The sequence below is a fragment of the Pelodiscus sinensis genome, chromosome 12 (assembly GCF_049634645.1).
Source record: "Pelodiscus sinensis isolate JC-2024 chromosome 12, ASM4963464v1, whole genome shotgun sequence".
Taxonomy (NCBI): Eukaryota; Metazoa; Chordata; order Testudines; family Trionychidae; genus Pelodiscus; species Pelodiscus sinensis.
Genome location: NC_134722.1, coordinates 33,728,396 through 33,742,732, shown reverse-complemented (window position 1 = coordinate 33,742,732; position 14,337 = coordinate 33,728,396). Strand labels below are relative to the sequence as shown.

General features: G+C 41.6%; 1 protein-coding gene across 13 annotated transcripts in view; it reads right to left on the bottom strand.

The window, feature by feature from the left end:
• Positions 1-14,337, bottom strand: part of CHD9 (chromodomain helicase DNA binding protein 9) — a 218,551-nt gene that overhangs the window by 31,060 nt on the left and 173,154 nt on the right. For 11 of the 13 annotated variants that reach the window (XM_075940258.1, XM_075940265.1, XM_075940262.1 and 8 more), the window contains 6 exons: positions 11,319-11,376; positions 10,980-11,022; positions 10,594-10,813; positions 10,214-10,416; positions 9,019-9,927; positions 5,690-5,853 (listed from right to left, as the gene is read on the bottom strand). In XM_075940258.1, the coding sequence (XP_075796373.1) occupies positions 5,690-5,853; positions 9,019-9,927; positions 10,214-10,416; positions 10,594-10,813; positions 10,980-11,022; positions 11,319-11,376 (1,597 nt within the window). The remainder of the gene's footprint in view (positions 1-5,689; positions 5,854-9,018; positions 9,928-10,213; positions 10,417-10,593; positions 10,814-10,979; positions 11,023-11,318; positions 11,377-14,337) is intronic. The other 2 variants (XM_075940261.1, XM_075940264.1) reach the window with 1 other exon arrangement.

Here is a 14,337-nt window from a genome sequence, read left to right as displayed (position 1 = left end):
GTCATGCTGGACCATGTATGTTGCTGGACGAGGGATTCCCAGATTTGGGAGGTGCAACCTGTACTTAAAATCCAACTCGTGACTCCAAGAAGGTGGTTTTATAAACCAGATGTACTGCAAACTGTAAGCAAATCAGAGGAATATGAAAACAAGATTGACTTTAGAAAGCCATGAAATATTCCTCTGGGGTCATCTGATTTTCACTTCAAGTGTCAAAAGTAATTTAATCTCTCGTATTTAAAATATCTATCCTTTTCCATTGTGAAGGCAATTGTCAAAAGTATACTAATAAGTATACTAATAAGTAGGATTAAAGTTTATATTTTAAATATACATTTTAACAAATTCTTCATAGTTTTCCACGAATGCAGACGAGAACAAGCAACTGATGCATGCAAAATGATAGGTTAACGTACCATGCAGTAAAAAAGGTACCCATCTCTTGTAACTGTTATACTCTGAGATGTGTTGCTCATGTCCAGTCCATTCTAGGTATGTGCATGCCCATGTGCACCATTGTCAGATTTTTTTTCCCTTAATGGTATGGATAGGGTCAGCTCTGATGCCCTGCAGTCCTGCTCTCATTCACAGGTACATGAGGTGCCACTGACCCTATACCCTTTAAGTTCCTTTTTGTTGGCAACTGGAATGGACACAAGGAACACATCTTAAAGAACAACAGTTCTGAGGGTTGGTAACTTTTTTTGTTCAAGTGCTTGCTCATGTCGAGTTCGTTCTATGTGATTCACAAACAGTATCCTTGGATGTGGGCTTAGAGTTCATGGTTGTATGGCTTGTAACATTGCTCCACTGAAGCTGGTGTTGCCCCAGGCTTGATGGCATAATGGATATGGAGGTATGAATGGATGACCAGGTAGCAGCCCTGCAGATATCTTGAACTGCAAGATTTGAATGCAGTAATCGGTCCAAGTGTAGTAAGTCCGGTCAGAGCAGTAGTTGTAATAGATCTGCTACTGAGAGCTCTAGTGGTATGCTAAATCAGTGTTAACAAGGTCATGCTGGAATTACCTTCACCTTATCCTGCTTGATCTTCATGAGGACCCTGTAGATCAGTGGCACTGGCAGGAAGGTGTACAGTAGCGCTCCTCACCATGGGAGCAAGAAGACATTGGACAAGAAGGCTCTGTCAATCCATGAATCGAGCAGAGCTTCCTCTTCTGCCTGGACCTGATCAGTTCCACTTAGGGAGTCACCTGCTTCGGGAAGCTTGAGGACTACCTCTGAATGGAGTGGCCATTTATGATGAGATAAGATGGTTCCACCAAGGCAATATGCTAGCATATCCTGGATTCTGGAAGGTGCACAGCCATGAGCTAAATGGCATGCTGAACATAATACCATAAAGAGAGCCTCTTGGGAAAGGGCTGATGAGTGGGATCCGCCTTGCTTGCTGATTTAGAATATCACAGCAGGTGGAGCAGGACTGCTTTGTAGACCAAGTGTATCACCTTGAGCTCTCCAATGTTTATGTGAAGAGAGATATTCCTGTGACCAGCAACCTTGTGTGCCAAGGCAGTCGAGGTGAGCTACTCAGCTCAGGTCCAAAGCATCAAAGACCAGAGTAATTGAAAGGGTTGGGGCCATGAAGAGAACTCCTTCCAACACTGAAGGGGTTCCAATCATCATTTCAGGGATAACCAGATGTGTTCTGGAACTATGACCACTCAGCCCAGATCGTGTCTGTTGGAAATGTAGACTGATACCAGTATTGCTCCTATGAAAGCTATATAATGAATGGGGGTTAAGAGTTTATTTCTTCTTGTTTATTAACAGGCTCAGACCTCAACAGGTTAAGTTTATCAGATCAAGACTTCTTTGCACCTGGACCTGAGAACTTCCCTTGACAATCAATCATCAAAATATGGACAAATCTGTATTCCTTGAGGATTCAGTTAAGCAGTCACTGGCACCATGCACTCTGTGAAAACTTTCAGGGCAAACAAGAAGTCGAAAGGGGTGTGAATTGGAAATTGCACTGGCCCAGCATAAAATGGAGAAACTGCCTGGGGCCACGGAAAATGGAAATACAAAAATGCATATCCTTCAGGTTGAAGGTGGTGTATTAGTCTTCTGGATTTAGGGAGGGGATGATGGAAGCTAGGGAGACCATGCAAAACCTGAACCTGAGATATCTAAGTCAATACAGGTTCAGAATGGGTTCAAAGCCACCTTTGGTATTAAGAAATATTGGGCACAGAATCCTTTTGCCCTCATATTTTGAGGGACCTCCTGTACTGCTCCCAGACATAGAAGGGTTCCTTCTTTCTGAAGGGTCCCTGAAAAGGGACAGGAAAGGGAGTATCAGGGAGGGGATGGAGAAGTAGACAAGAAAGGATGTAAATGATTAAAAACTAAATTAGGAGTGAAGCCTAATACTCAACTGCAGCACCGACTTCATGCGCGTCATCAAAATGCCTATGTAGTCCCCATAATGTCTTGCAAGATCAGACTGAGCAGGCGAGGGAGATGAAGCGAGATGATGACACTTAAACCCTTCATTCCTATCTTTTCTTTTACAGGAGGGTTATTGTGGTGGCTTCGAGGATTTGGGTAATGGAAGTGGCTTTCCTGAAGCTTGTGCCACATAAAGGCCCAGCAAACATTGCATAGAATAATCATAGAATAATCATAGAATAATAGGACTGGAAGGGACCCCAAGAGGTCATCGAGTCCAGCCCCCCGCCCTCAAGGCAGGACCAAGCTCCACCTACACCATCCCTGACAGATGTCTATCTAACCTGTTCTTAAATATCTCCAGAGAGGGAGATTCCACCACCTCCCTTGGCAATTTATTCCAATATTTGACCACCCTGACAGTTAGGAATTTTTTCCTAATGTCCAATCTAAACCTCCCTTGCTGCACTTTAAGCCCATTACTCCTTGTCCTGTCCTCAGAAACCAAGAGGAACAAATTTTCTCCTTCCTCAAGTGTACTTCAGGCCTCGCAGCCTTGCATCAGTCTGCTCTGAGAAGAAAGCATTCCCTTCAAATGGAAAGTTCTAGATGGACAACTGCATCTCTTGGGAGAGCCCCAAGGACTGTAATCATAAAATGTGCCTCATGGCGAGAGCTGAATCTACAACCCTGGCTGTCTGGTCAGCTGTGTCCCAAGCCAGGCGTAGAGAGCCTTTCACCACTGTTTTGAACTCCTACAGGATAGCTGCAAACTCTGGAATAAGATCCTGAGAAAGAAAGTCTTTAAAACATACTAACGGAGTCCCACAAATTAAAACTGCATCTCTCCAACAGATCACATAGGTTTCAATAGGGCTATTGAGCTGGCCAGTGATGCTGCTGCCAGGCACTTGTGAGTGCCAACCTGATGTCCAATATTTCAGGTGATCACTGTTTATGCAGAGGAAGGGCTGAATTCACAATCCTATTCAGAGGAATCTGCTCTCAGGGACCACAGCAGGGGGGTAGTGGAAACCTCTGACCCTGCTGCTGAGGAAGAGACTGGTGCCAACCGGGCAGCGACCAATGTCTCTGGAGGTTGATGCCAGGTCAGTGGGCACCAGAGGCATGAAGGTAGGGAGACACCCAGAACAGTTGACCATTTAGGAAACAGTAACTTGCTCCAAGGCAGCAATTGCCAAGAGGGAGGTCAGTACCAGGAGGACAGGGATCCCCATATAGAAATCCATGCCCTGATGGCAAGGAGCCCCAATGCAGTGCTGGAAATCTGTGTCACCTAACTAGGGACCACATCTATGGTGCTGGAGACTGTGGCTGCAGAGGTACAGAACAGTGACTCTGCTCTGGGGACTGGTGATGCTTCATTGCACTTTCAGGTGATCCCAAGGGGGACTTGCCCTTGGATGGAGAAGCCTTAATGGTCTCTACTGCCTGTCATAGTGCAGGTAGTGCTAGAAGGGTTATAAAGCCCCTAATTGCCTGGAAGACCTTGATGTCAATGGCACTATCAAATGTCAGGGTCTTCTACTACTTCCTGGAGTCAGAGGTGGATCTATGGGAGTCCTAAGGGTCTGGATGGAAAGATACCTCCTTGGTGATACAGGGTGGTTAGGTGGCCCAAACAGGGTCCTTTGCTTACCACCTCTTTTCCTTCTTTATTCAGCGCTGGGAGTAGCCACGCTGTTTCTTCTGGCACTAGTGAGAGGAAACAATGCCAGGAAGAATTCAGTGCCAGAGGGGAACTCCACACCAGTGCAGATGTGCTCGGAGTTAAATTGGAACAGCATGGTTCTGATACTGGGCAAAATGCAGCCTCCATAAGTATGGCTTTTAGGTGAATGTCCTGTTCTTTTTGGGTCTTTGGCATAACATTTTTACAAATGCTGCACCTTTCCTTCATGTGCAGCTTCCCCAAACACTTCAGGCAGCTGCTATAGTGGTCACTAATGGGCCTAGGTTTGTTGCAACCTGAGCACAGTTTAAAGCCCAGGGAGTGGGGTATGCCCTGTCCCTAGGACAAAGTCCCTGTGGGGTCTCTAACTTAATAACAAAATACTACTCACTATCTAGTCTGAACTACGTAAAAGTAAGGAACAGAAAGGCAATGAAGAGAACCGCTATTTTACCTGCAGATGTAAGAGGACATGTGCTCCGACTAACCATCATAAGCATCAAGGAACAGAAAGTGTAGGGCCAGTGGCATGTCATATACCAATGAGGGATGCAAGAGTGTACAAGAGCCAGCCTACCAATACTGCTAAGGCAAAAAATTCTCACAGTAGTTTTGCATCAGATGCAATTGTACATACCTTCACTAAACACTATGCACTTGGTGTGAACAAAGTGCTGGATTGCTGCTCTGCAGATATCAGTAACAGGACTATTTTTAAAAGGAGCTACAGATGCTGCCTGAACTCTAATTGAGTGTGTTTTCACACTGCTTCAATGTGTTCTTGGTGTAAATTAAGCAAGGTGTGGCCAAACAACGAAAAGCACAATTACATTCTATCAGGCGAGCAAGTGGGGAAAGATAACCAATTAATCTTGATGGGGTATGGAGACTACCCATATACTGGAAGCTTTCTTGAAGCAACATCACTTATCCATGGGAAGATAAGAGACTAAAGAGGCCAGAGTTCTTGAAATCACAGAAAGATGGTTCCTTTAACTAATCAGTTTGAAGTCTCTACGAATTGAATATAGATGAGAAATTTGCTTGAGCAAATACTGCAACTTGCTGGAATAAGTTTTAATCTTAGAAGCATAATTTTACTTTTGCTTGTAACCTTTTCTATCTTTATGCCTTATAATTTGGTATCTCTTAAACCTATGAATTTTTTATTTAATAAACCCATTTTACTTGTACTATACACCAATTCAGCATGTTAACCCCAGTTTAGGTTAATAAGTTGCCATGTGCTATCTATTGAAGGGTGCAGCAGAAATTATTTTTGCCCTGGACGTTACAGGGCAGATGTTTTGAGGGAAAACACTGGACAGGGAGGGTCACCCTGAAAAATATAAGTGGGAGGTGGAAACCAGATTATGGTCTGCATGCTTGTATTCCTGCTCTTGGTGTTAGGGCTATAAGCCAAAACAGCACAATGCTTAAGATATGTGGAATTCAAGGCCAGGCAGTGACACAGCATTGTATGGGCATAATCACAACAGGATTTACCTCCAGCTTGCTATTCTAATTCTTCATCTGCCCTGCCCAGGTCTATACCATTTGAAAATAGTGTTATAAACTTACCTTTGGCCAATAGGATGCAGCTAACATGTATCCACCTTGTAAGAGATAGTTGGAATTTGGCGTTCCATTGTTCAACTGGAAACAGTCCTGGGTCTCATCTAGTGTTGTGCTCAGAGAAGCTACGCTCTCTTCATCATATGCTTTGATGTGAGTGGTTCCTTCTGCTAAATAAAAGTGCTATATATATGTAACTTGAAGCAGTACAGAAAAATATACCATATTTTTTCAGCTACTCATCTACAGTATGTAAAGGGTTAGAAAGAAAAATCTGAACACCAATATAAAATTTAAAAAATGAAATTTTTATTCTGGATATATGCAAGGCTTAAAAAAAAATTAGAGTACTGAGGCTATTCTATGCAACTGTGAACTACTCCTCCTCCACATAACTGCATTCCTTTTCTCTTTTCTAGTGTTTAACTTGAAATATTCAGATAATTTAAATCAAGTTGCTTGCTAAAGTCTTATATGAAATCTCTTGTGAACCTTTCAGAATACAAATGTTTCATTTTGAACTGAAAGAAAATTTGATTTCAAGACAAATTAATTCAATTTTTAAATAGAAAAGTGAGCATGGGCAGCAAAGTGATTGTCTCCAGAGTGGTAAATCTATTTTGGTTATCCCTTCCATCAACTGAAGTGTTGTTTTCATGCAGAACAGGACAGTTACTAAGCATGTAAATACTAGGATTATAGAAATAATGACAGCATTAACAGTTTAGTAACCAAAATTAACATATACTCAAGCATTGTTACAAATATTGTCCTCTCAAAAGCAGTTTGAACACAATAATCTAAAATATTAATATCTGTCAAGTGTGCAATATACAAGACAGTTGCACAAGAGTTGCAATGAATGGTGTACTTGATATGAAAAACCTGTTCTAAATCACGAGCTATATTGGTGGAGTATGAATGAGACTAGAAATTGGCACTGTGGCTCCCTCCACATAATGTCTGGCTCAGGCAAGATCATTTTATTTTTGTTTACTTAAAAATGTTTCAGTAGAATCTCTCTGTCTGGATTGTCAAGGAGGGAAATGACCAAGAAAGTCTAGAGGTTAGTGTTAAGGTTTAAGGCTAGGGTTAGAATTACTGACTGAGTAACCACAGATGTTGCAGAGCTTCTCTACCTGCAGTACTAAATGGACATTGTCATGTGGATTTTGTTAAATTCTGTAAAATGTTAGTTAGGGAATATAAATCAGTCTGCCTATCTTTCTGTTGCTGTTTAATTAAAAATTTGTGTTTTAAAAGATTTGGTAACTGCGGGAAGGATAATTTCAGTGCAATTTGTTATGCACCATCACTTTAATACCTAAAGTTTTTCAAATGGGGGAAGGCAGGGAGGAAGGGGACTGAAGTAGGTGGCATGTATTCTGGGGGGAGGTGCATAACACACTTAGGAGGACAAAAAGCTGATTACGCTCATTCAGAGCTAGATGGCCAGAGAGCTGTGGGAGCTGGCCAGCTCTGAGAGCAGGGATGTCGCCAGCAGCAGCAGCAGCAGCAGCAGCAGCAGCAGCAGCAGCAGCAGCAGCAGCAGCAGCAGCAGCAGCAGCAGCAGCAGCAGCAGCAGAGAAATAAGAATAACGATGTCCCAGAGCTGCGTGCCCAGCCAGCAGCAGTTGCTCTCTGCTCTGCCTGCAGAACGAGGTGGATAGAAAGTGATGGGAGTTGGAAGAGCAGAGTAAAAACTATAAAAGACAGAGATAAGGGATGGTGCAATTAAGTTTACCACTGATTTTGAACAGACCCTATTTCAATCCTGAACTTCCATGCCATCCCAGCTTTTAGTTCTGTCACTTTCATTTGCTGACTCATTTTGAGCAAAGGAATTGAGTATGTAAATGAAAGTGGAGGTGAGAGTGATGACTAGCTGATTTAGCGCTGGTGTTACAATATTTCAACCATCTAGTTGAGTGTTTGATTGCTAAGCCAAATACATTCTGTAATCAAGAATTTTACTATATAAAATGCATCAATAGATTTGCTATGGGTGAGATTTTTCAAAGGTACTTAAATCATGCAGGAGCACAAATCCTACTGGGAGAAAAAAAAATCAATGGAACTAGTGCTCCCAAGCCACACAGCTAATTTTGAAAATTCTATTTTATATCTTCCTAATACCACACTAATCCACAATCTTTTTTCTATTTTCTGAATAGTTTTGAGGTCTGAATATCAGCATTAAAATGCTTGATAGCATGTCAGTGAATGGGAATACAGGTTGCATTATATCATACAAATATAAACGAATAAGCACCCACCATTTATATAATATGCTAATATATTGTAACAGATTACATGTTTGCATCTAACTTCATAATTTGACCTTTGATGCTGCTGCCTAAAACCTTACCTTTCATGGTAGGCAATCTCTCCTAACCCACCCAATTCAACTCTAAATCCAAAAAAATTAATTATCACTATTATATAACATTTGTTGCAATCATTGTGAAAAGAAGATCTTGAATATTAGAAACAGAAAACAGAACAGAGGAATAGTAAAACCACTGAATTGAGTATAAGACAGTGGGAATCATGCTCTCCCACTTGCACAATTAGTGACATGACAATCTGTGAGCTAACACTTTGGCAGAATATGATCTTTGTTGCAATTCTTTCTACTATTGGGAAAGCTCTCCATGTGATACTTTGCTGCTTCAGGCAATTAAAACAAGGTACGGAAGAGACCAATAATTTAGGAGAATAAAAAGGAACAGACAGGAGACACAAAAACAAGTGATATTTTATTGGTAACCATGATTGGTTCCCTCATGCCCAGAGGTGGCTGCTGAGCCAGTATCTCAAATTACTTTTAATGATCTCTGACAGATTGCAGGGCTGTGGGTTTCCAAGATCTACCTAAGAGTGGTGCAGTGATTTAGGACAGGTATGAATGAAGAGGGAAGAACAGAAGAAGCACTAAAAGAACCTCCACATAAGAGGGAGAAAAAGGAAAAAATGGGAGAGTAGGGAAACATTTTGCAGAAATTCTGGCAATTCATCCCCTCCATCCACACCTGAGTTGAATGCTGAACACAGATGTCTATGGAATCAATCAACATCACACTGAGAGTCCACAAAGGCTTTGTTAGGAGGTGATAGGAAGCACTATTTTCTCAAAACTATCACAATATGAAGCAGTCTAATAACCACAGAAGCTCTAAAATCTTCTCTCCTCTAAAATCAGGTAAAATTGTTTCTTACTATATTTGCTTTTGTTTTTACTAATGCATTCCCCTATTCCTATGCTTTGTAGATTTTTTCAGTGTTTCTTCAGTATTTTTACATTGTGATGTACCAGTAAGAAGTTTGCAACTTACCTCGCTTTCGTGCCTCTTCATCATCACTGTCACTCTCTTCAGATGATGACGACGACGATGATGATGATGAAGATGACGAGGAGGAGGAGGAGGAAGATGCTGAAGAACAAGAGGATGATGATGATGAACTGGATCCCGACCGTGAGTGTGAACAAGAAGAGGATGAAGAAGAGGACGAGGAAGATGACCTGGAAGAACAGGATGATCTGTCTGAATCAGAGTCAGAATCAGAGCTAGAGTCTGACCCTCTTTTGCTGACTCTCTGTTTTTTGGAAGCAGGGTTCGGAGTTAGGGGCTCTGTCCTTGCTGCAACCATACGCCTGTCAGTTTCAGTCTTCACACCAGGCTTGGGGTCTGCAGTCTGCGATGGCATGCCATTCTTTGGGCTCAAAGGTTCAGATTTCATCATTGTCTGTGTCTCCTCAGTAGACATAGATTCCTCTTCAGATGACTGAGGATCCTCTTTAAGGTTTTCACTTTTAACTTTTGTATCCTCAAGAGCATTCCCTTTTGTATCTGGCAATCTTGACTGAGGTGCAAGAGGAGAAGCAGACAAGGCCATCTGATACTGATGTAAAAGTGGAGTAGAAGTCCTAGATAATGCCACTTTATTCTGACTGTAGTTCCTCTGGGAAGACATAAATGAGAGCTCAGGATCACGAAGAATGTGATAGTCTGTCCTGCTAACGCCATGTTTAGCAGCTCCAATAAGTAAATCCCTGTCATGAGTCCCACATTCCCACCAGATTGGCAAGTCTGGATTTGGCTGACAAAGTTTCAAGCGTTCAAAAAGCTGTGGATGTCGGAGGGCCTGTTCTCGCACCTTCCTCAGGAGTTCAATGCGATATAAGGTCCGAGAAGCACGCTCCTCTGTAATTGGTTGGATAAAAATGCTTGGATCTGCAAGTTCTGTATAAAAATAAAATAAATGGAAGTAACTGCCAAACAAAACCTTGTAACCCAGTAATGCAAATCAGAAGTAGGTGACATTAACCAGTTGACAACGAAGTCCCACAAAACATTAACCTAATTTTCCACATTAGACTTTTCTCCCCCCACAAAATTTTGCAAAGCAGACAGAGTTGTGGCTTTTTGGAAAGAGGCAATAATCAATATTTTGTATGATCCGTATCAACTATGTAATTCAAATAATATTTTAAGAACATACTGTACTCTATTTTCCTACAATACATACCTTCTTTTGAGGGAAGGCGACAGACTCTTCTGCACATAGACATAAATGCATATAAATACTTCTCCAAACTTTCATCAGTTTTCTTATGTAGCCTTGCCATGGCTCTAAATTTTGTCCAGTCAAATCGGCCCCCTTCAGGATCAAACACCACTCCAAAAGTGGATACAACCCTGTAAAAATCAGCTTCTTCTCTTCTTGTCCATCTTGATTGTCAATAAAAAGGAAAAAAAAGATATAAATTAAGGTTGTATATTCAGTAATTTTCATATTATCATCATCTGTGACCATTAATGATCACAGCTTTAGAAAAAAATGTAGACGTCTCTTCAAGTTTCTGAAGGATCATGCATTTAAACTGAATCTTTTTACTTTGAACAAACCTTTGTTGCCTTTCAATCTTGGCAGCTATTTTTGGATTTAGAGCAGCTTCTTCATATGGAGGCTGCATCACAGTGGCCTGGACTGGAAATGTTGGTTGAATTTGCTGGGCCTGCCTGTTCTTACTAGTACGTTGGTAAGCTGTTATTAAGCGGCGCAGACGTGTTGTTAAAGCAGACTGAGTAGGCCAATAAATTTTGTCTCCTTCCATCATCTGACCATCTATATTACAAGAAAAACAAACACAATCAAACAAAAAACAAGTCATTTATTGATGGAGCTTCAAGTTCTGCATTACCCCCCAAGGAAGGCTACGCCAAGACATAATCTAGACCAGCATTCTATACACTCACAGTAATGATCATATATGATGCTTCATTTACTTTACCTCCATCGGCTATTACTAGATCCCCTGGTGATGAAGCATCATCCTAAAAAATAAATCAGAAATATTAATCCATCAGAGACGTAGTAAAAAAAATAACCCCACATCCCTTGGGTAGGTAACAAACAAAAGTAAAACAACAATAGTATTATGTTACATTTTAGACAATTGGCTACTGAGGCGTCATTAATATGAAGGGATCACAAAAAATAATTTTTCAAAGATTTCTATGAGAATTAAATTGTGCATTTGTAGGAAATATTAAAAATTTTAAAATAATTCCACAAAGTTAGAAATAACATTTTCATTATTCTAGAACAAAAAAATTGATGCATACCATACCTCCATATCATCTTTAAACATTGCCGGGGCTGGTTTATATTCTGGATCTTCTACATCCCTGTTAAAATTCCAACACAGCAATATAATATATTTTAATACTATTTTTAAAATACCTTTATCTGTTTACATTATGCAAAGTATTTCTAAATCAAGATGGATTTATTCTCTGGTTAGTTTTCTACTAGGAAATCTTAGGCATTGTATTTTAGAAGGGGAAAAAGCATTTCAACAGGAGCTATGGCTTCTACATTTTCCCTCTTTCCTGCCTCACAATCACTTAAAGAGGCCTTCAAACTGTGTTGAATTAGGGATGTAAATCCCATTTAACTGGAACAAAAAACAGGACTATATAGCACTTTAAAGACTAACAAGAAGATTTATTAGGTGATGAGCTTTCGTGGGCCAGAACCACTTCCTCAGATCAAATAGCGGAAGAAAATTGGCACAACCATATATACCAAAGGATACAATCAAAAAAATGAACACACATGAAAAGGACAAATCATATGAAACACATATGAAAAGGATATAGTGATACGTAGTCCTGTTTTTTGTTTCAGCTACACCAGACTAACACAGCTACATTTCTATCACCATTTAACTGGTTAACTGTAGTGTTTAATTGGTTAACCGATCAAAGAGGGACGGGCAGGGAGGACTGCTCCAGCTTGGCTGGGATGCCCCCACCTTTCCCCAGCCACAGACAGGAGCTGCACTAGCCTGAGGGTGGGGGAGGGCGAGGCAGGGGAACCTCTGCTAGTCCTGTGTGGGACCAGCAGAGCTGGCAGCCCCGCATGGGGACCTGGCGGGACTGGAGCACTCTCCATCTGTCAGGTACCTGGCAACCAGTTAACCGTTCACACCTCTACTTTAAATTGTGACCACCAATCCTGGGCTCATGAAAAACGAACAACTACACTTCTCTGGAGGGTATCGATACTACTAAAATTGATTTAAAGGGACTGCTGTTTAGCAACACTAGGCATTCTTGGCTGCTAGCGGAAAAATAGACTAATGCGGTTGCACTCTCAAATTCTGCTGGCTTTTGCGCTGAGAAATCAAACTGACATCTTTCATACAGAAATGCAAAGCACTATCATTGTCACATGGACAGCTTAGGATGAGGAAATTATGCACCCTGTGCAGTAAAAATGGATCTTTGAGATGTGTGTCCCTATGGGTGCTTCGCTGTAGATATATGTGCACCCCTGTGCCTCTAATCGGAGATTTTTGGTAGCAGCGTCTGTTGAGCCCATGCATGTGCTCTCCCTCCCTTGTGATGTGTCTCAAGGCTATCTAGCACTGTGTGGGCAAAAGCCTCTCAATTCCTTCTCTGCCATAGAGCCCTCCAAAGTAGAGGGGAGGAGGGTAGGCTGTGGAGCATCCATAGGGACACACATCTCAAAGAACCATTGTCACTGCACAAGGTAACTTCCTCCTCTTCTAGTAGTGTTCCTATGAGTGCTCCCTTATAGGTGACTTGAAACAGTACTCTTCACTGGAGGCCGGGACTTCGGAGTGGAGTCTGTTACCACACAGAGCACTATGGAGTCGAAAATGGCATGGGGGGGGGGATGTTCAGTGATCACGTGATGTTATTTGAGTGTGTCGGCAAAGGCCCAAGTCGCTGCTCTATAGAATACTGATATAGGAATATCTGTAAGGAATGTGACCAATGTAGAAATTGATCTTGTGGAGTGAATATGAATTCTGGATGGAAGCACAATGGGCCCTTGATAACAATGATTAATGTAACTAGAGACCCATTTGGATGTTCTTTGAGCCAATGTCACGGAGCTTTGGGATCTTTCTGTGGTAAAAGTAAGAGTTTAGGGGCTTTCCTAACATCCTCAGTCTTCTGCAAGTATAATGCTAGTGTTCTTTTAACACAGAATATATGCAGAATCATCCCCCTGTTCATGTGTCTTCATGTGCACATGTACAAGAAAGCAAATAGCCATGAATTCAAAGGGACATCTAATGAAAGCCCCAAGATCTAGGTTAAGATCTCTGACTGGAGCAGGTGGTGTCACACACTGGAAGAGTTTAAGTAATCTCACACACACTTATGGAATCTACGCATCAGCAGATGAGCAAACACTAAGTATTTGTCTACCTGGTCATGGAAAGACGTTTTCACTGCAGGATGAATCTTAATGGAACTGAGTGAGAGTTTTGACTTCTTGAGGTCTAAAATGTAGTGTAAAATCAGAGGGAGGGAAGATGAGATTGGAGCTATGTGTTTAGATTAATAACAACTTGGAACTGTTTTCATTTTGGGGGTAAGTATATTGAGTGGTCAACTTTGGCTGTGTAGCAACACCTCTTTTAGTTCAGAGAATTCTGCCTCTAAGACTTGGAACTAAGCTGGAGCCACACATGCAGGTGAAGGACTTGTAGGCTGATGTAAAGGAGCAGGACTTTGTTTTGAGAGATCAAGTGAGGAATCAGCTGAGGAGGAACAGAAGGGCATACAGCCATCTGTGTCAGGTAAGGGAGTCAGATTTGTCTTGGCCAAAAGGTGCCATCAGAATAACTCTCACTTTGTTTTGTTGAATTTTTAACTGGGCCTTGGATAGAAAACTGGGAAAAGGCATACAAGAGGTCCCTATGGGTACGGTCTTGTGAATACTGCCCCAGGCCTGGCCTGGAGAAACAATGATGGAATTTCTTGTTCCGGTAAGTAGAGATCTGGAGACAGGGTTCCCCAGAGGATGAATATATGTCAAAGCACCTCTGAGTTCAGTTCCTATCCAAGGTCTTGACAGGAATTCTTACTGAGACTGTTGGTTGTCATGTTTTGTATCCCTGGTGGATAAATAGCTGGGATGTGTACATTGTGAGGGATGTACCATTTCCACAGTTTTGAGAGCTTCCTTGAAGAGTGAGGGTTATCTAGTACCCTCTTGAGTGTGTAAAACATAGAGGTGCCTTCTTAATATAGTGAGAAAGTGCATACAGTCATTCCTGCCAACACTTAGTTCCCAAAGAGCAACATGGGGATCACTTCTGAGGAAGG